General features: G+C 43.7%; 1 protein-coding gene across 18 annotated transcripts in view; it reads left to right on the top strand.

Annotated features, from left to right (window-relative positions):
- Window positions 1–20,689, top strand: part of rims1b (regulating synaptic membrane exocytosis 1b) — a 94,008-nt gene that overhangs the window by 42,356 nt on the left and 30,963 nt on the right. For 13 of the 18 annotated variants that reach the window (XM_086119040.1, XM_086119049.1, XM_086119048.1 and 10 more), the window contains 12 exons: window positions 272–1,086; window positions 9,094–9,134; window positions 9,330–9,440; window positions 13,529–13,628; window positions 13,834–13,957; window positions 14,053–14,109; window positions 14,375–14,421; window positions 14,959–15,074; window positions 15,177–15,307; window positions 15,726–15,897; window positions 17,235–17,388; window positions 19,118–19,271. In XM_086119040.1, coding sequence (XP_085975166.1) covers window positions 272–1,086; window positions 9,094–9,134; window positions 9,330–9,440; window positions 13,529–13,628; window positions 13,834–13,957; window positions 14,053–14,109; window positions 14,375–14,421; window positions 14,959–15,074; window positions 15,177–15,307; window positions 15,726–15,897; window positions 17,235–17,388; window positions 19,118–19,271 — 2,022 coding nt within the window. The remainder of the gene's footprint in view (window positions 1–271; window positions 1,087–9,093; window positions 9,135–9,329; window positions 9,441–13,528; window positions 13,629–13,833; window positions 13,958–14,052; window positions 14,110–14,374; window positions 14,422–14,958; window positions 15,075–15,176; window positions 15,308–15,725; window positions 15,898–17,234; window positions 17,389–19,117; window positions 19,272–20,689) is intronic. The other 5 variants (XM_086119057.1, XM_086119041.1, XM_086119056.1 and 2 more) reach the window with 3 other exon arrangements.

Raw genomic sequence — 20,689 nt, 5'->3', positions numbered from 1 at the left:
AAACAACAACACCATGTGACAAAACAAAAGACAAAAGCACTTGCCGGCGGCTGCCTACTTGGGCGCCATCTTGGAAAAAAAGAAATGAATAAATTCAATTCTCTGTTTATCCATTCCTAGACCCTCAAGCTAAATGGAAAGTTGCTTAGTGATGCCACTATAATCCTGTTTAAAGACTTAAAGATGTATGAGTTTCTTGAAGGCATAGGTGTTGATGTTTGTATGTCAATGCACCACACTGTATTATCTAATTATCCTTTTTTCACCGTAGAAAAAGGCCAGTGTCATACCATGAACAGAATGGTAAGGGGCATGGTACTGGCCGGAGACCTGCTGGAAAGCTACCAACTCAGTCTTCTTTAGATGAGAGGGTTGGCCCTGGGGACCGAAGAGAGAGACGGCCAAGAGATGGTCACAGGCTGGAAAAGATACATTCTCAGGACTACGATGATGGGGAGGACAACTTGGGTCACTTAGAAAGAAATCGGAGACGACCAGTCGATGATGAACAAAGGGAGCGGCAGCGACGTGAGGAGGAGTTCCAGAACCGTTACCGTAGTGATCCCAACCTTGCCCGATACCCTGTGAAGCCACAGAAGGAGGAACAGGAGATGCGCATGCACGCCAAGGTATCCAAGGTCCGTCATGAACGTAGACACAGTGATCTTGCAATCAACGAGGTCGGACTAGGGCCCGGTGAAGGGGGAGGCTGTGAAGTCCAGGTCTCTGAAAACCGTCTGAGCAGGAGAGGAACTCGCAAAGCCCAATTAGAAACTTATCGAGCTTACTCTGTTGAAAGGACCGCGGGGGAACCAGGAGGACCGTTGCCTCCAGAAAAGAAGGACTGCTTTGAGCCAGGTTTAACACAAATGGCAAGAGAAAAAGGTAGGGACAACTTGTTGAGGAAAGACTCACAAAGTTCGGAACAGTCTGAGTCTTTGCGTCCGCCCCCTTCGCGGTCGTACAAGAGCAAGCGCGGAGTAAACAAGAGGCAGATGTCCATCAGCAGCTCAGAGGAGGAGGGCGGCTCCACGCCTGAGTACACCAGCTGTGAGGACGTTGACATGGAAAGCGTTAGCGAGAAAGGTCAGTCACACAGATGTGCTCTCTACCAGTTTTATAAAATGCTATAGGAATTCATTTAACATTTACTTTCATCCTTGTCCCGTCAGACCTTTATTGTTCTTTTAAAATACAATAACAACACTCAATTTATAGCCTCATTTTGTTGTCGCCAAAACTTGGTGTTGTGTGGTTTCGGCTTTTACCAAACTCACATGATTTTTTTTGTCATCTTGCAATCTCTCCTCACCAAAAAAATGTCTCATTTGTTGAATTCTTATAATCTTCATGAGAACATTGAGGTGATTCCTGTATCCCATTGTGTATGGTAGTGGCATGACAAGGAATTTGAAGGCTGATTAGTTACACGATTGACACAGGGACACGTTTTTAAACCGAGTAAAATTGTCGTTTGCACCTTTCATGTTTTCGGGTTGCCACACTGAATAACTTTTGACTGGCTCCATTTTTATGTTCAATGTCCTTTCTGATGCAACCGGCCCATTTTGGGTGGTTGAAGCGAAAGCATGAAAACTTTGTGCAGTAGAACTCCAATAGCAAATCCTGTATCTTCTCCTGGCATGTTTGTGTGTAGCGTGCAGAGTACGTCAGGATTTTGCAAAAAAAAAAAAAGAAGAAATCACCACATCCTCACAGGATAGATTCTGCAGACAGCACATTGTATTACAGTGTCATTTACACCTATGTGGCATGGCTACTGCGGCTCTAAGCACAGCGCTCCTTTATTTGGAGAGACCCTGTGATTTAGGCCAGCAGATTTATGGAATTAGGTCAGTGTTTCTATTGCTATGTAATGCTTTATGAACTGCCAGATGCAAAAGCTAAAGTGAAGGCACGGTCACATGTTGTAGAATCTTTTTATAGTATTCACCAGCTCACACCTGTGTAAATGATGTTTGACTGTGTCAGGCAATGGTCGAGATAAATGTGCTCGAAAAGCTTATTTCTCTCACTGCTGTCGGTCGGGTTAGGTTCCAGATGTTTTAATCCAGATTACTATGACTCAGGGACTGGTAATGGGTTGATGGTTGTGGATTGTGATTCTTACCTGTTTTTAAACACTCGTGTCTTGTCTCAAACATTTACCCTCCTCTGTCTGTACCTCTCACCTATGACTTGATATCAACTCGGTAAAATGTATTGCGACTGCTACAACTTTGAATATATTATGAATCAAAACACACCAAACCATTTTGTAAAACCGTTAACAAAAGAAAACCGTTGTCTATTTCCGATTTGGCCTTTTTTGTCAAACACAAAACTAAAATATTGGATTGGATTGGATTGGATAAATCTTTATTGTCAAATGTACTGTATGTGTAACATGTAACATACAGCACAGATGAAATTTCTTCCCTCTCAACATAAAACAAGAGGAGCCGCTGCGGGTGTCCGCGCCGCGATCAAAAGTCATATCAAAAACATGTATGCCCCGATCCCACTGAGGGACGAATATTTGCGAGCATTTGTGAAGGGAGCAAATGTTCTCATCAGGGTTCGTTTAAGGTCACTAGACGTTCGTAAAATGTTCTCCAGTTGTCTGAAATTTCCTTGCAACAAGAAAAACATAAAAACGGTTGGTGAACGTCTGGAGAACGTTTGGCAAACGTTTGCGACATTGAACGAACCCTGATGCAAACGTGTATTTTCCTACCTTCGCCACTGAAGTTGGTACGTGTTAAACATAAAGACAGAATGATTTGCAAATCATAATGTAATGGGCCATCAAGGAGGTGAGTATTGAGTATACCCTGCTTGGCTCATCACCGCAAAGCCCTTTATAACGTGCGAGGATTAAAAGTCTCCACAGATGAGCTGACATGTTAGTCTTATTACCATTATATTGACACAACATAGATTGCTTTGCACACTGTCGTACTTCGTCAATGACTTTGTACCACTGTTGTAATACAAAGTGGTCCATTACAACACATTTTCTGTATACTGTTGCTGGTGCATCTTCCCGCGGAGACTGCTTTCCATTCTCATGCCTGCATTAGAATAGAGAATAGTGACGGGAAAGAATTAACATGAAGCTCGCATGAGGTGCGCATTTTGTCACCATTACAGAGCAGTCATTCCATGCAAAAGTGAGATGTGCAATTTTTCGCAGTCATTCATTTCACTTAAAAATTCTACATATAATTCAACATAAGATAAGATAAGATATCCTTTATTTGTCCCGCAATGGGGAAATTACAATCAGAATTCAGAAAGGAAAAACGCTGGGTAGGGAGAGGAAAAAAAACCCCACACTCGAACTATCCTCTTCCGAGGATAGTTTAAGTCCAGGATAAAAAAAAGACCCTAGCACATAAAATAAGCATATGACAGTTACAACAAGTCACAAGACATAACATGTAATAAGGGGGAGGATGAATGGGAAGGGGGGGGGGGGGGAGAGGGGGGTAACCGCGACGCAGCCAAAATGACCAGCCGCACGGTCCACCGTTGCGCTCCGCATTATCGAACCACGTCACGGGGGAAAAAGAATCGGAGCGATGAAGACGGTTATAACAAGGATGTGTATGCGCGTGTGGTTGTCCAGTTGTGTATGTGTATGCATGTACAGGTCATAGCTGCATCGTCGAGGTCTGCTCATCATGAAGACAGTCCCGGCTTATCAGTCCATGGCCGAGAAGGAGGGGGGTGGTGGTGGGGGCCCTAGACTCCGTGCGTATTTCCATCCAGGGGAAAGGCCAGATAGCGTTGTTTGTTTTGGAGAGACGGCCGCCAACAATTCCAGACAGCCTTGAGTCCTTGGTCTGTATCTCCTCAGTGGCGCCGATCAGTCTGATCCAGAAATTCTTTCCGCAGCGTGGATTCCAACGTCTCCATGGTATTATCGATCGCGCGGAGTCGCTCCAAAATCACAACAATATTGCGATTGAGCTCAGTCACCGCTTGAGTCTGAGTGTTGGACATTCGCGCCAAGCCATCCAGAGTGACAGGCAGCTTCTTCACTTCCAATAGAGCCGCTCCCGTCGGTTGAACTTTGCGATAGAACAGCAAGCTGCCAACACCAAACAGCAGCATACCTGTTATCAAAAGGCCAATAATGTAGATGTCTTCCACGTCCTCCACGGACAGTACTGTCAGGCACACCGCTCTCCACTTTCTCCATGGATCCAGGGCGTATCCGGCAGCAAGTGTCCCCGGAGGGCAAGCAGGCTCCCCACTGCCCGCTCTTTCCGTCGAAAAATTTTTGTCGATTACATCGAGAGACCAGCCAACTAATTCCATGGTTAGTTCTTCGGATGACAACACGGTAGGAGGCTAGGGAAAAAAAAAAAAGTTAGACAAAAGACAGCACAAAAAGACTAAGTGGCAAGCAGGGGAAAAAAAAGGTGGGAGGGCAGGGAGCTGTGCAGAAAGCGTCCGCCTTCGTCGAGAGCCAAGCAGAAAAGTATGCCAGTTTGAGGGATCTTGGTGTAATCTGAAAATAGCTTGGGGGGTGGGTTGGATTGGTGCTTCACGTCGCTGAGGCCACCTATGGTGAGCCTTACACTGCCACACTAGCAGGCTATTTCCAAAGCCTGCTGAAATGAGGGGAGGTGGGTGGTGGAGAAATCACCCCAAAATTCCCTTCCGCAGTACCAAGCTATTGGCCCCAGGTGAGGAGGCCACCAATGGCTGCCTCTCTGTTGGCCCGTCAAAGCGTGCACATTATTTGGTCAGAAGGAATGAGAGAGCTCACACAAATTTGGTGAATTGTAGTGAATTATACAGCCGAGGAACCGTTTTATTTATTTATTTATTTAAGAGTTTTCATTTCGATGCATCCTGAATATAATTAGGTCATACCTGTCTTAATCCATACTGGGTCAGAGCCTGACCCCTAAAAAATGGGGAGCTAAGCAGAGTAAACCGCTAGCTTCCCAAGAAAGTGTTTCTTGGTTGGTCTCACTCTCCTCTGTCTATGGAGGGCTGTGTTATGTCTGACCCCTTTCCCGTCAAAGTTCTGCTAATCGGCTGGTACGTTTCCCTATCAAAAGGTGCTGTCTTAAGTAACCTCACTGAATTACTTCATGTCTACTCCATTTTCCAATTGTCCCCACAACCAAAGTTCAACTTCTCAATCGAAAGTTGGTTTCTTATCATGACGCTCCCATCATGTGGCTGTTGCTGATTGCTGGAATGTAGCGAACCAACTTGGTCATACCTCTTTTATTGAAGAGAAGCTACTGTGCATGTCAAACTATTCGCGACATTCATTTGGCCTTTTCGGAATGTCATTTTTGCTGAGAAACTTTCTTTTCTATTCCAACTGAAATAACCCAGAAGTACTTGGAGGGAAGGTTATTTGAATGTTAAAAATGCCTCAGAGACATAATGCAACCTTTAACCCCTCTTTATCATATTACTCCTGACAAACCGTTATGGATGGACAGGAGATATACCCATAATCCTTTACGCCAGTAACATTTAAAACAACATGCCACCGAAGCAGTTTTCTCTACTCGAAGAATGTCCAAGACTTAAGAAAAAAAAGGTATGAAATTGTCTGACTAATTTTACCATCCGTAAAGAAAACCGTGTAAACATTAAAAATATAAAATGCTTCAATAGATGGGTCAGGAGCTAAAGTGAGAGAGAGAGAAAAAGGAGGAAAGAAAGCACGCTATTGTGTTACGTCAACAACACTCACACTCACGAATGACGTTTTGGAAAAGTGGAGTTAAAGGTATTTTAAACAGCGCTGTGTTCCAAAGGAAGCATCTTTTCACATTCTTCCTTGACCTGGTCACGTTTTCTACATATAGAAAACATGATAGGTTAGGATATCTCCGAAGAGGCATATTGGGGAAATATTTATGCCCAGAGATGAATAAAACAAAACCACACTATTCCTCCAAAATCTGAGATTTGACTTCCTGACGGACCGTCCTCTCCAGCACCCCTGATAGAGCTTTCTCGGGGAGGCTGACGAGTGTGAACCCTCTGTTGTTGGAACACACCCTCCGGCCCAACTGGCACTGTCCCCGATGCTGTAACCAGGCCAGCCCCGCAACATTCATAGCCTTTAGTAACTCCAAGTGAATCTCATCAATCCTCAGGGCTTTGCTCAGTGCACATATGGACCCCCTTATGTTTGAACATGGTGCTTGTTATGGACAATCCGTGACAAGTAAAGAAGTCCAGGACCAGAACGCCACCCGGGTTCTGAATTGGGGTAGTGGGTGGGGCTTTCCTCCTTGCATACCTGTCCACCAGGCACTCGTCAGCGAGCTCCACCTCCAGGCCTGGCTCCAGAGTGGGCAAGGGAAACATAATCCAATTATATTGGTCATCATCAGGTATCTGCGAGCCATGCTTTGTCTGGTTGTTCACTTCGGACCTGTTTCCAATGGTTCACCTTTCCTGGGGCATAAACTCTCTGACAACTTATCATCCATCTATCCATCCATTTTCCGAACCGCTTGATCCTCACTAGGGTCGTGGGGGGTGCTGGAGCCTATCCCAGCTGTCTTCGGGCAGTAGGCGGGGGACACCCTGAATCGGTTGCCAGCCAATCGCAGGGCACACAGAGACGAACAACCACCAACGCTCACATTCACACCAAGGGACAATTTAGAGAGTTCAATCAGCCTGCCATGCATGTTTTGTTTTTGTTTTTTGGAATGTGGGAGGAAACCGGAGTACCTGGAGAAAACCCACACAGGCCCGGGAAGAACATGCAAACTCCACACAGGGAGGCCGGAGCTGGAATTGAACCCCGTAACTCTGCACTGTGAAGTCGACGTGCTAACCACTGGACTACCGGGCCGCCCCAACTTATCATTATTATTATTGTTATTATTATTATTTTCCTTTCGGCTTTTCCCCTCAGGAGTAGCCACAGCGAATCAGTTGCCTCCATCTAACCCTGTTTTGTGCGTCCTCTTCTCCCAATCATTATTATTATTATTATTATTATTATTGTTATTATTATTGTAGCGAGTGGCACAGTGGACTACTGGTTATCACGTCAACCTCATAGTGCAGAGGTTCAAGGTTCGATTCCGGCTCCGGCCTTCCTGTGTGGAGTTTTTCATGTTCTCCCCATGCCTGCATGGATTTATTCCCACATTCCCCCACAAAAAATTCATGGCAGGTTAATGGAACACTCTAAATTGTCCCTAGGTGTGAGTATGAGCGCAGATGGTTGTTCGTCTATGTGTGCCCTGCGATATGGTGGCAACCAGTTCAGGGTGTCTTCCGCCTATTGCCTAAAGATTGGCTCCAGCACGCCCACGACCCCCGTGAGGATAAATTGGTTAAAAATGGATGGTTGGATGGATATTACGATAGCTTACACCCACACCCACTCCAAACAGACCAGGAGAAATGTATCCATGCTTCAGTCGACTTGATTATTGTAACTTCTTTCTGGACTCCCTCAATAGAGCACCAAACAGCTGCAGCTCAGGTTCCTACTGAACAAAGTGATCACAACATACTATTCCAGTCCTACTGTACTTGCACCTAATTAGCTGTTGAGTAGATTTAAAAATTCAGCAACTGGTCTGTAAATCACCGAATAGTTTTTGTCCTGAATACATTAAATCAATGCTGATTGAATATAAGATTTACAGAGTTGGGTCTCTAAATGGAGCCCAGAGATCAAAGTAAACATGGTGAAGCTGCATTTAGCTGTTATGTTGCACACCAATGAAATAAAGTGCCAGCAGAAGTAAAGTCAGCACCAAGTGTCAATGCTTTTAAATCCAGGTTAAATTCTTTGCTTTGCCATACAATGTGCATACGCTCACCTTGTATAGAACATACTGTGCATATGCTGATGTTAGCTGGTTAGTTGCCTTTGAATTGACCCATCATTAAATTTTAAAATGCGTCATTAAATTTAAATATTGACAATAGAAGTATTTTATTGTTTAACTCACCTGATTATGACACGAAAGCTCAGCATGCTGTAGGCTGAGGCTAGGAGTGGGAGGGAGCACCAAGCTAGCCAAACACGGCACTCTGTTAACTTATGCACGTCATGCAACCTCCTTTGCACAATATCATCTTATTCTAAATGTTGCACTGAAGAGACTCTTCATTAGTTCAACAAAGTTATATCACACGTGATAGTCGCATGGTGCACCCACGTGACACATGGTAGTGCGAACTTTGTCGGTCTCAGCAAGTTTTTCCAGTCGGCAAATGGGATTACGTTATGAGGAACTGGAAATTTAAAATGTGAATGACTCTGGCAGAATAATACCGGCTCCAATCGATTCTCAATACTCGATGCTCCACTCAAAGTATGTGCCTGACTGACACACTTGCCTCATGCATCACCGGCCAAACTGGCTGGCAATTGTTTGTCAAAAAAAGGTTTATCTAGTGTCCCTAATATTATGTTGGTGGCAATGCTTTTCGTCAGGCATCCTGCTTGTGGGCATAATCACCGGACTACTCGATCATCCACAGCTTATAGTTCTTCAACATGTTTTGTATATTTTGCTTTTAATTGTAGATATTAAAACAGTTCTACACGACAGTCATCGAATCAATCCTGTGTTCTTCCATCACGGTTTGGTTTGGGGCCGCCACAAAAAAGGACAAAATCCGACTTCAACGGACAGTTAGGACGGCGGAAAAAATCGTTGGCACCGCCCTACCCACTCTTGAGGACTTGCACACTGCAAGAATCAAGACAAGGGCACGGAAAATCCTCCTGGATCCCCTGCACCCTGCCCACCACCTTTTCCAGCTCCTCCCCTCAGGCAGACGCTACAGATCCATGCGCACCAAATCCAGTAGACACTTAAACAGCTTCTTCCCTCTAGCCATTAACTCCTTAAACAGTCACTGACGTAGTCACTCTTCTTGTACTACAAATACTGCTACTGGTTACTCTAAAATGGTTCAATGATTTGTTGTTTACGATGATACGAATGCAGCGTGTTATACCGGAGACAAATTCCTTGTGTGTTCTACATACTTGGCCAATAAAGATGATTCAGATTCAGATTCTGATTCTGATATGAGCAAATCTGTTTATCTTTTTACTTTGTGCAGGTGACTTCGACTGTCATCCACTTGATCCAACAGTTTGGCATGTAAGTTTCAGCACAATATTCATTTTAGTCTCAGGTTTCCATGACAATTTGTAAATTACGAATTTATCAATCAAATAAACGAATTGTCTGTGGGGGGTCGAATTACCTTCATTTCTTGAGAAAAACACACATTGTTTTGAAAAAAAAAATCCAAAATTAAGAGTGGGTAATGATCTTTGCATCTGATTCCTTCAGCATCCTGTCACGTGGCAGCCATCGAAAGAGGGCGATCACCTGATAGGACGCATCACGCTGAGCAAGCGATCATCCATGCCACGAGAAGCTGGGTCACTCCTGGGCCTAAAAGTAAGCAAAGATGCTGCACATCAATCGATGCCATTTTGCATACTGCTATCGATCAATGGGTCATTCATGCATATCATACCTAAAAAGCACAATGGCACAAAATCTCTTTCATTCTTCACAATTCTAAACATTGTTTTATTCACTTTGTCTCCTTCCTGCACGTATTATGAGTCTGTGTGTGTGTGTGTGTGTGTGTGTGTGTGTGTGTGTGTGTGTGTGTGCGTGTAAAATTGTTATATATATACACACACACACACACACACACACACACACAGTATGTACATTTAATTTCATTGAAACCATGACTGTGGATGGTATGATAAACAATGACTTCCGAGCCATGTCGTTTGCTTGCTATTGGCTAGAAGAATCAAATGTTCAACATAAAACAGCTTAATTTTGCATTCAGATCAATTTTCTATTTCTTCTTTAAACATACCGTTACTATAAATAACTTGTGGCACTCAGTATCAAGAGTTCTAATACTGAATTCATGTGAAAAAGGCAGAACAATCTCAAATAACGAAGTTTTTATGCTTCTATCCCAATACACACACATTCAAAATGGATGATTGTGTCAGGAAACAGACGCATGCGCGACGCCACAATGTGCTCACAGCTTCAGCACAGGAGAGCCGCACACAGACAATTAGACAAGACGAATCGCGGGAGGTTTCGATTGTGTGCAGTTTTGCTCCCGTCTACCCGGGGATCTTTGCAGCTGTTTAACAGCAGAACACCGCAACATGGTAAATGAACATCCCAATGGCGTCCTCAAATAATATTTGCATGCCTCAGACATTGCATTCACCTTTAGTGGAAGAACAGCACTGCACATTCCTGTGCTCCCTTGTGTCAGTATTTCAAATGGTTCTTAACTCCTCTTCTGATATATTTTTCAGTGATTTCAGAGGGGATGTGAAAAGGGGAATTGTACACATGAAAAGGATGTTTTTGTTTTCATGTTTAGTATTTATTTTGGTAAAATGAGTATTTTGTTTTGTTTTTGTTAAATTAAGGGGAAAAAAGACAACTACTGTTTAACAAAGTTAAAGTAAAGATGACTTATTTCCCTAAAAGGGCTATTTCTATTATTAAGCAGGCACAACTTAAAATAAAAGAGTTCCTGTGCCTCAACACAATACCTCTCATTATTTGCTGTGTACTGGCAAAGTGAATAATTGTTATTTTCATGCACCCCATTATTGGTTGGTTGTGAGGAGTGTTGATTTGTATAAGCTTGGCTTGACCATACTAAATGGGCATATAGCCCTGCTCCCCATGACCGCCGTGCATGGGACCGGACCTTGGTCTTATTAAAAAAAAAGAAGTGGACCGACAGCATTTCTAGTTGAGGACCACTGGTATATACATACACACGCACATAGTTTTTTCTGAGGGTTAATGCATACCAAACCGAAGTTTGTAAGCACAAAACCACAAACTGGACCATGAATTTGGAGAATCTCTCAGCGAGGGAGTGAGAGAGAGGGAGAGAGAGAGAGAGAGAGAGAGACATAGTCACACAGTGATTTTGCTGACAGATTTTAAAATATGAAAAAAACGAACAAATAACATGGAGGTACTTCCAAGAAATTACTTAAACATGTCAATAAGCTATAAGGCAAAAATTCTGAAGGTCTAGAAAATTCAGTAGTGATGGGTCAATGAGGTGTCATGTGTCATTTCAACACATCCAACCACTGTCACTGAACACTGACACCTGCTGGACCTAATACGTCGCTACATGCAATTTATTTGACAAGAGTCAACTGACCTAGTTTAGACAATAACAGAACCATGTCCGTGTATTGTGGGCGGCCCGGTTGTCCAGTGGTTAGCACGTCGGCTTCACAGTGCAGAGGTACCGGGTTCGATTCCAGCTCTGGCCTCCCTGTGTGGAGTTTGCATGTTCTCCCCGGGCCTGCGTGGGTTTTCTCCGGGTGCTCCGGTTTCCTCCCACATTCCAAAATCATGCATGGTAGGCTGATTGGACGCTCTAAATTGTCCCTAGGTGTGAGTGTGGGCGTGGATGGTTGTTTGTCTCTGTGTGCCCTGCGATTGGCTGGCAACTGATTCAGGGTGTCCCCCGCCTACTGCCCGGAGATGGCTGGGATAGGCTCCAGCACCCCCCGCGACCCTAGTGAGGATCAAGCGGTTCGGAAAATGGATGGATGTCCGTGTATTGTGTCATTTAAAAGAAAAAATGTTGAAAAAAATAGATATTAAAAAACGAAATCCAAGTGAGGGGGCCTGGTCGAGTGGTTAGCGCGTCGACCTCACAGTGCAGATGTCGTTGGTTCGGTCCAGCTCCGGCCTTCCTATGTGGACTTTGCATTTTCTCCCCATTCCTGCATGGGTTTTCTCCGGGTACTCCGGTTTCCTCCCATTATAAAAACATGCATGGCAGGCTGGTTGGACACTCTAAATTGTCCCTTGGTGTGAGTGTGAGTGCGGATGGTTGTTCGTCTGTGTGTGCCCTGCGATTTGCTGGCAACCAGTTCAGGGTGTCCCCCGCCTACTGCCCGAAGACGGCTGGGATAGGCTCCAGCATGACCCACCATCCTTGTGAGAATAAGTGGATCAGCAAATGGATGGATGGATGAAAGTTGTTTAAATCTGGGGTCTAGAAGTGTTAGTAGAGTCAACACACTTGAATCCGGATTGGACGCAGTGTCTGACTCCACACTTCAGGTGTTCATGTTAGTGTATGGTGTGTGTGCAAGGTTGAAACGTAACCCTGCAGATAGAGCATTTTCATCATCGGGACGACTCAGACACTCGCCTCTCTTCAGACAACTTCACTGTCACTTTATGTAAAGGGGCAAGCACAAGTAGTGTTCCTCCTCGGATGTTATGCTCTTGAGCTGTAAATCAAATCCAATCTGGCCAGAGATACCCACACTGGTTCCCTCTCATTATGTAGCCTTGACAGCATTTCTTAATGAGCTATTCCACTGGGTTGCCATCTTATTGATAAGTTGGTCATCCCATTTGTTGCTGCACTTGAGCACGCTTTTCTTTGGCTGTAATGTTTGATCTGAAGTATGTGACAATGTGCCTCCCTTTGTCTCTGATTGATGTCTGTGTGAGGCTCTGATCACATGATTTTCTAACAAAGAGACTACTTGAGACTATGTGCAATGCAAATGGAGTGCCGAATTTGGAGCTGTCCATTAGATGCAATCATGTTTGGTGCTGCATCAGTCACTAGACACTTTATTCAGTTTATTGATTATGGCCCATTCCTCCATCATGCCCCTTTTGACTTGGAACAAATTGTCTGCAGTGTGACTCTGGGAAAGGTATTGTACTCCCATCACAGATGTACACAATTGCCAATTCTCATTAATGTCGGGGCCTGTCAGAGCCAAGTACAGTACGTCTCCATGTTCACAGATGTCCACATGTCAGCTGTTATACTCACTGCCACAGCTTGCTGAACTTCTATTTTCACTTATTCCCGTTCCTCCTTGTACTTTTTGGCCTTTTGTGTGATGATCTGAAAATTAGACAAAGTCAAACTATAAGTAAAGCAAAATATTTAAATTTGAGATTAAATAGATTGGAAATAACTACTCCTTTTGATCATTTTTACATAAGCCTTCCTGGTTGGCAAAACATATCAGGGCTCAAAGACCATCATTAGCGACGAGAGTTGTGAGCAAGGCTGAAATAATCAGACAGACAGATGTCAGTGTGGCAGAGCTTCTTTTAAAGGCAGCAGGATAACGGGGATGATTACAGGCGGGTGCGGCTCATGAGGAAATGCCAATCTCCGGCTACAGACTGGAAAAACAAAGCAAACAGGACAGAATCATACCTTGGTTATTGTGCCCTCAACACAGTATTGTGTGTGTGTGTGTGTGTGTGTGTGTGTGTGTGTGTGTGTGTGTGTGTGTGTGTGTGTGTGTGTGTGTGTGTGTGTGTGTGTGTGTGTGTGTGTGTGTGTTGGAGGGGCTTGGCTGGGTTGAAATTCTGTGTGCATACAAACAAACAACAATCAAAACAATACATCTCACCAATGGGGAGTGGGGTTATTTGTAATCTACGTTATGTCTTTAGTTTCAGTGTTCTTATTTGTGTAGGTTGTAGGTGGGAAGCTGACAGAGACTGGAAGACTTGGGGCCTTCATCACCAAAGTAAAAAAAGGAAGCCTGGCAGATGTCGTGGGACATCTAAGAGCAGGTGAGCAGGTTTAATGTAATCCTTTGGCTATTTGCAAATTCATCTATAATAGTTTAAAAAAATAGTTGAAAAAAGTATAGTATATGTATGTAAAAAAGTATAGTATATGTATGTAATAAACAATAGTAGACTCAAAGTAGTTTTTACTAAATTTACACTTCTAACAACTGTTATGGCAAAATCAATTTTTTCACGTTTGTTTCAGGTGATGAAGTGTTGCAGTGGAATGGGAAGTCATTGCCAGGAGCAACCAAGAAAGAGGTTTACAACATCATTCTTGAATCAAAAGCCGAGCCTCAAGTGGAACTAGTTGTTTCAAGACCGATAGGGTAAGATTGGCTTCATTAATGTGTTATAATAATTATTCCAGATGAAAACAAATTTCTTACAGATACGTTTGTTTTCTCCTTCCTTTATCTAAAAGCTCTATTCACCGAATTATGTCCAAAAACCTCTTGAGAAAAGTATATAAAGCATATCAGTAAGTAGTGTTGAATTTAATTAGTAGACCCTGTCCCTCACAACTGACCTGAAATCCTTCAAATGACAGAGTTTCCTTTGTCATTGTTTTCCTGCTTTTCCCCACCATGTTTAACATACATACTGTACGGAAATACATGCCACATACATATTGTACATTCTTTTTAATATTATCCTTTTTTTTATTTTATAACCTTTGCTTGGCATTAATTTGGTACTTGGTCTTTGAAAGATGATGGATGTTGGGGAATATTTACTTTTTACAGAGATATTCCTAGAATCCCAGAGTCATCACATCCTCCTCTCGAATCTAGTAAGTATTCAAAAGTGGCAGTTCTTTTTTGAAATAGTCAAATTAGATGCTGAATCATTTGTCTTGGGCGGTTCGGTGCTCGAGTGGTTAGCTCGTCGACCTCACTCCGGCATTCCTGTGTGCAGTTTGCATGTTCTCCCCGTGCCTGCGTGGGTTTTCTCCGGGTACTCCGGTTTCCTCCCACATTCCAAAAACATGCACGACAAGCTGATTGAACATTCAACATTGTCTCTAGGTGTGAGTGTGAGCGCGGATGGTTGTTCGTCTCTGTGTTTGCTGTGTTTGGCTGGCGACCGGTTCAGGGTGTCCCCCGCCTACTGCCCAATGACAGCTGGGATCGGCTCCAGCACCCCCCGCGACTCTTGTGAGGATAAGCGGATCGGAAAATGGATGGATGGATGCATGGATGGATTCGTCTATTTTATTGAGATTCTGAACACATTTTTTAATTGTTTTGAAAATATTTCTAATCTTGGAGTGCCTGTTGTTTCCATTTTTTGTTTTACATCACCTGGTGTTGTACTCACCATCTTTTAGCAGGTTCGAGTTCCTTTGAGTCACAGAAAATGGAGCGTCCAACTATATCAGTGATGTCCCCAACAAGCCCAGGAACCCTCAGAGAACTTCCTCTGGTGCTGCCTGGACAACTGTCAGTAAGTACCGACATCAGGGACATAAACCAACTGATACATCATTTGAATGGCTAAAATATATGTAGACAGAGAGGGGTTAAATGCCTTCAAATAACATTTCAGGTGAAACTGTGGTATGACAAAGTAGGCCATCAGCTCATCGTCAACGTCCTTCAAGCCATAGACCTGCCATCCCGACCGGATGGACGACCTCGGAACCCATATGTCAAGATGTACTTCCTGCCTGACAGAAGGTAAGGACTACACAGACGCAATTTCATACAGGCAGCGGTCCCCAACCTTTTTCTTAAGCAGTATCGAAAATGGATGGATGGAAGTGTCTTATCTACTTTTTCTAACTGTGTTCTAGGCTTTTTCTTCTGCTGCTGTCTTTTTTTTTGCAGCAGTCCTTTGTTCCATTTGAAAACACATTCAAGCTTTCCAGCTAAAAATGTTTAGCCCACAGTCTCTCCTTCAAATTAAATTGTACCATCATTGATAAACATGTCAGGAATGCTGGTGCAAGCTCCAGCTAAATAAGAGTCCATGTTCGACAAAAAATAAAAAATAAAAAATAAAATAAAAAAAGAAACAACACCATTGTTTGTGCAGCAAAAACTTATTCTGTCATATTATGTGTGCCCCATGATAAAATGAATACTTGTGTTCCAGTGACAAGAGTAAACGTCGGACGAAAACAGTGAAAAAGAGCGCAGAGCCCAAGTGGAATCAGACCTTCATATATTCACATGTTCACCGGCGAGACTTTCGCGAACACATGCTAGAGATCACCGTCTGGGACCAACCCAGGGTCCAGGAAGAGGAAAGTGAATTCATTGGTGAGGTAGGTTGGAGGCCCGCTAACCAAGTCCTTTTCAACTGGTTTAATCCTGACTGAACTCTTTCATAGACACAGGTAGCCCATGTAGACTGTATTACAGTAATCCCTCGTTTATCGCGGTTAATGGGGACCAAAACCACCCGCGATAAACGAAAATCCGCGAAGTAGCGACCAATTAACATATACATAAAAAAAAAACAACAACAATTGCCCCATGTGGGCCTTTGCGCTTGAGCAGAGCGCACTAACACACACGCACGCACACACACACACACACACACACACAGACACGCGCACGCACATGCATGCACACACGAGCAGCATCGTAAACAACACTTAGACACTGATTAAAGATCAAAGAGTAACCCACGTGATAAGCCAGAAAGAAGATGCACAGCCAATCAACATGGCTTTACATCTTCTCGGCCCCCCCTCAACCCACATGTACTGTATATGCTGCTCTATGTCAGGGGTGCCCAAACTTTTTGGACCGAAGATCTACTTTTCGATCAACTAACCTCCCGGGATCTACCCTTACCGGCACGTGCACGCACGCGCACACACACACACACACACACACACACATGCACGCCATGATGAGAAACAGCCTGAAACTGAGGCATGCGATGCACTTTTGCAGCCTGTTAACTATCATAGCTCACACGTACCGTTTTAAAGTGCTTCCCTGGGCCCTCCTAGATTCCTATTCTTTGCCCGTGCCCTCGGTGAATTGTACACGAAGCAAACTCTGAATGAGAATAATGACGATAAAAGATAGAGCGCAACAGCTCTGATTACAAGCTGCAATTGCAGACTGCTGAGCGCAAACAACTCCCGGTGACGTAATCACGCGCCACCATAATTCAAGATTTACCTGCTTTATTTTATTTTTTAATTATTTTTTTGGGGTGAAAATGAGACTGATAGGATGCTTAGGGTGCAGCGTACATTAACACAAAAAATATATATTACTAACATGTACAAAGATACACAAATAGTTGTTTGTTTGTTTTTTTTCTCCTCGACACTCCTCGGATCTACTTGGGACCTGTCCTAGATCTACCGGTAGATCAGGATCGACGTAATGGGCACCCCTGCTCTATGTGACTCACTGTTGTTTTGCAGACTTTCACTGCTTCTCGCGGACCGTTTGCGGACTTTTTGCGGACTTCAAAAAAAAAAAAAAAAGTTATTTATTTTTTATGAATATGTTTGAAAAAATCCGCAATGCACTGAAGCCGCGATAAACGAACCGCGAAATAGTGAGGGATCACTGTATATGTACAATCGCACTTGGAGGGAATATAGTGTCTTCACTTATTCTGTGTTCCTTCTCTTAGATCCTGATAGAGTTGGAGACCGCCTTGTTGGATGACATCCCTCACTGGTATAAACTCCAGACACATGACGTGTCCTCGATACCTTTGCCTCAGCCATCCCCATACCTTCCACGCAGACACGCCCATGGAGACAGCCCCAGCAAGAAACTCCAAAGTATGTATTTTCACAGCATTCTGTCAGCTTGAGAACTAACAGTATGCTTGAGTGTGTGTGTGCGTGTGTGTGCGTGTGTGTGTGTGTGTGTGTGTGTGTGTGTGTGTGTGGGAGGGCGGTTAGGGGGCTTAGGGATTCTTACATGACACTGATGACTTGTTCCTTGGTGCCCAAGATGCAGACCCTCACGATCTGATCATCCTTTGTATGTGTGTGCGTGAGTGCAGGGTCTCATCGCATCATTGATACAGAATTTGATGATGGGTTGATGATAGTGACTAAAGGTGGGTAGGGGGCATGGTGACTATATGTTGCCTTCTAGCAGCCTATGGGCACCCAGCACTGGGTGAGAGAACAAATTATTGCCCCCTAACGCTCTGAAATCCAACAATTTGCACCCAAACCTTGAATTACATGAAGATATCAATGTGTTTCTATTGCACTGGTGGTACATGTTATTTCGGCTGTACTTAAGTGGTGCATTCTACTGGATGTCTGGGGCTACAGTAAAAAGTTCTCCTCCACTGCTGACTGTCAAATCCCTTGTCACATTGAGTGCACGTGGAACTGTAGCTTTAGTTCACCGCCAGTATTCTGTCATTGATCTGCATGCATATCTGACAGAAATAGTTTTAACATGTATATATATATATATATATATAATGGGTGTATATATACACGTGTATCTGTCTCTTTATATATGTACATTATATATATATACTGTATATGTATATATATATATATATATACATATATATATATAAGTGTAAGCAACAATCATATGTACATATATGTGTGGGGATGGGGTGGGATGGCAGTGGCTCGGTTTGTCAAGCAGGTCACGCAGGGACTGAAGGGTCGCCGGTTCGCATCCCAACTTCGACTGTCTGTTAGCTGTCGAGGTGTACTGAACCCTAATTTGCTCCTAGTGGGCCTAGTAGTGCCTTGCATGGCAGCAGCCACCCATTGGTGTTTGAATGTAGGAATATGAGGCTTTGTAGAGCACTATACCTGTACGTATAAGTGCAATCCATTTACCATGTAGATATAGGAAGGGTTAAGATGCCTTCCCACAGGAGTTTTCTCAGAGTTAAGAAGCAAAACGTTCTAGGCCTACCATTGGTCAACTTCAACAAGGCACACCTTTAGATTTCACCAGCTTGAGAAAAGTCATAAAAAACATTTCACCTGCTAAGCTAACTTCAGTGATCTGAAATGAAATTTTGGTTGATGTTTAGTCCATAAATTGAGAGAGAAGACAGTCACCGGATGTCTTGAGATGAAGATAAACCTCCACAAACTATCATTCAGGAAAAAACAGGCATGGTTGAGCTGGGGAGACGTGAACCAATTTTTGTTCTCTTTGGAAAGGCTTGCGGTTCCTGACTTTGACAACTCCTGTGGCATGTAAATTCATTTATAACTCCAGCAAGTATTGAGTAGTCTACCTCTAGTATCACAAAGAATTGCGAAGAGCTATTCAGGCTTGCCTGCAAATTAACCGTTTGCTTGTGAAAGGTCTTGATATTCTGCAAAAGCATCACATATTTTTTGGTTAGTTAGCAGTGCAATGCTCAGAACTAATGTGTCCATCTCACTCTTGGTGTGTGTGTGTGTGTGTGTGTGTGTGTGTGTGTGTGTGTGTGTGTGTGTGTGTGTGTGTGTGTGTGTGTGTGTGTGTGTGTGTGTGAGTGTGTGTGTGTGTGTGTTTGTTTCAATGGTCTTGTAGGAGGGGAACGTACTTCAAGGGAAAGAGAGCGAGGCAGTACGTTGGCTGTGCCTGAACAGCAGCGTGCCCTTCAGCATCGCTCTCGCTCTGTATCTCCTCACCGAGAGGATTCGTGCCGGGCGAGGTCGCGGCCTGCGCATGTGCCCATGCAAAGGTCAGTTTCATCTGCCACCACAACCGAGTCACATCACATTCACTGTGATATAAGCATCAGCCAGTGTTTTATATGTTGCGGATCATTTTTATAAATTCCTGACCTGTGGGTCGCATTCGGCCCGGTGTGCTTTTACGTCCTGGGATCCACGTCGCAAGTGTATAAAAGTCGGAATCAGATGGGGCCTGACTTACGGAGATCCCACACAGGAGACGCTTCATTGCGTTTTTATAAGCCGTGCATGCTATTGCTGGACGTGTTGCACATGATCTTTTACTAAGACCACAAACAGCGAGCACTTAAATTGCATGTTCACACACAATAATAGGTTGGAAGCGCAATCTGCAAATGGTGTAAAAAAAGTGGAGACTGACATATTTAAAAAACGAGTTTTGCTCATGAGTTGGTTCTGATGCTTTCCACCATGGAGCATTTGAGAGAGCAGAGCAAACGCAAAATGAAAATCTGAAGTGATGGATTTGTTCATGGGAGAAGCAAACACACATATTATTGAGTATCAAAATTATTTTGTTAAGCCAGCAACCTGACCAAACCAGGCAAGGCGCCAACCTTGAAACTGAGATGTTGTATCCAATATAACCACTTTATTTTTGCTGAGTCACCTGGCATTTCATACCATCGGCGTTTGAAAAATGTTTCCACCGGTGGAAGAAGCTCTGTTCTCTGCGTCCTCTCATTTGGCTTCAGCTTCCTCATCTTATGTGTATGTTCGGTATAGCAGTGTTATTTTGGCTAGAGGGTGACATTTTTTTGGGAAATCCCTCGGGATTCACAGAGACTGGGAGTCAACTTTACCTATAATCACAGGAATGGGATGGTACAGGATAAAAAAAATCACGACAGCAAAAGGGAGCGGGATTACCCAGTACAAAAAAAAAAAAGCCTCGGACAGGTACACAGCCAGTTTTGTACCTGACCTCCGAAATGGAAGCTGAATGGGAGTAGGAGTCGTTTTCACTGGGAGCGGAACAAAACGTGTTTCTTTTTTTTTTTTCTATAAACGAGCCCGCGATTGGGAGGGCACAGGATTTTTTCCTGTTTAAATGGGACGGCACAGGAGTGAAAATCCACTCCCGTGCCACCCTCTAATTTGGACCGATATGTGGATTTATTTTTGAATAATATTGTATCCTGTCTGTTTCAATCCACATTTATATGAAATTAACATTTAGTGTTAGTCTGTTCAAAAATGTTTCTCCCTCCCGTGACCTGAAGTGTGCTTTGAGTTGTGCCCTCCTGGGCAATTGCGTTTTACACTTCTTTACTGTATCAAAAGGGAATTATATCCATCCATCCATCCATCTTCTACCGCTTATCCGGGGCCGGGTCGCGGGGGCAACAGCTTTAGCAGGGAAGCCCAGACTTCCCTCTCCCTAGCTACTTCTTCCAGCTCTCCC

The sequence above is a fragment of the Hippocampus guttulatus genome, chromosome 9 (assembly GCF_054856545.1).
Source record: "Hippocampus guttulatus isolate MCC_2025c chromosome 9, RoL_Hgut_1.0, whole genome shotgun sequence".
Classification (NCBI taxonomy): Eukaryota; Metazoa; Chordata; class Actinopteri; order Syngnathiformes; family Syngnathidae; genus Hippocampus; species Hippocampus guttulatus.
This window is presented reverse-complemented; position numbering and strand designations above follow the sequence as displayed.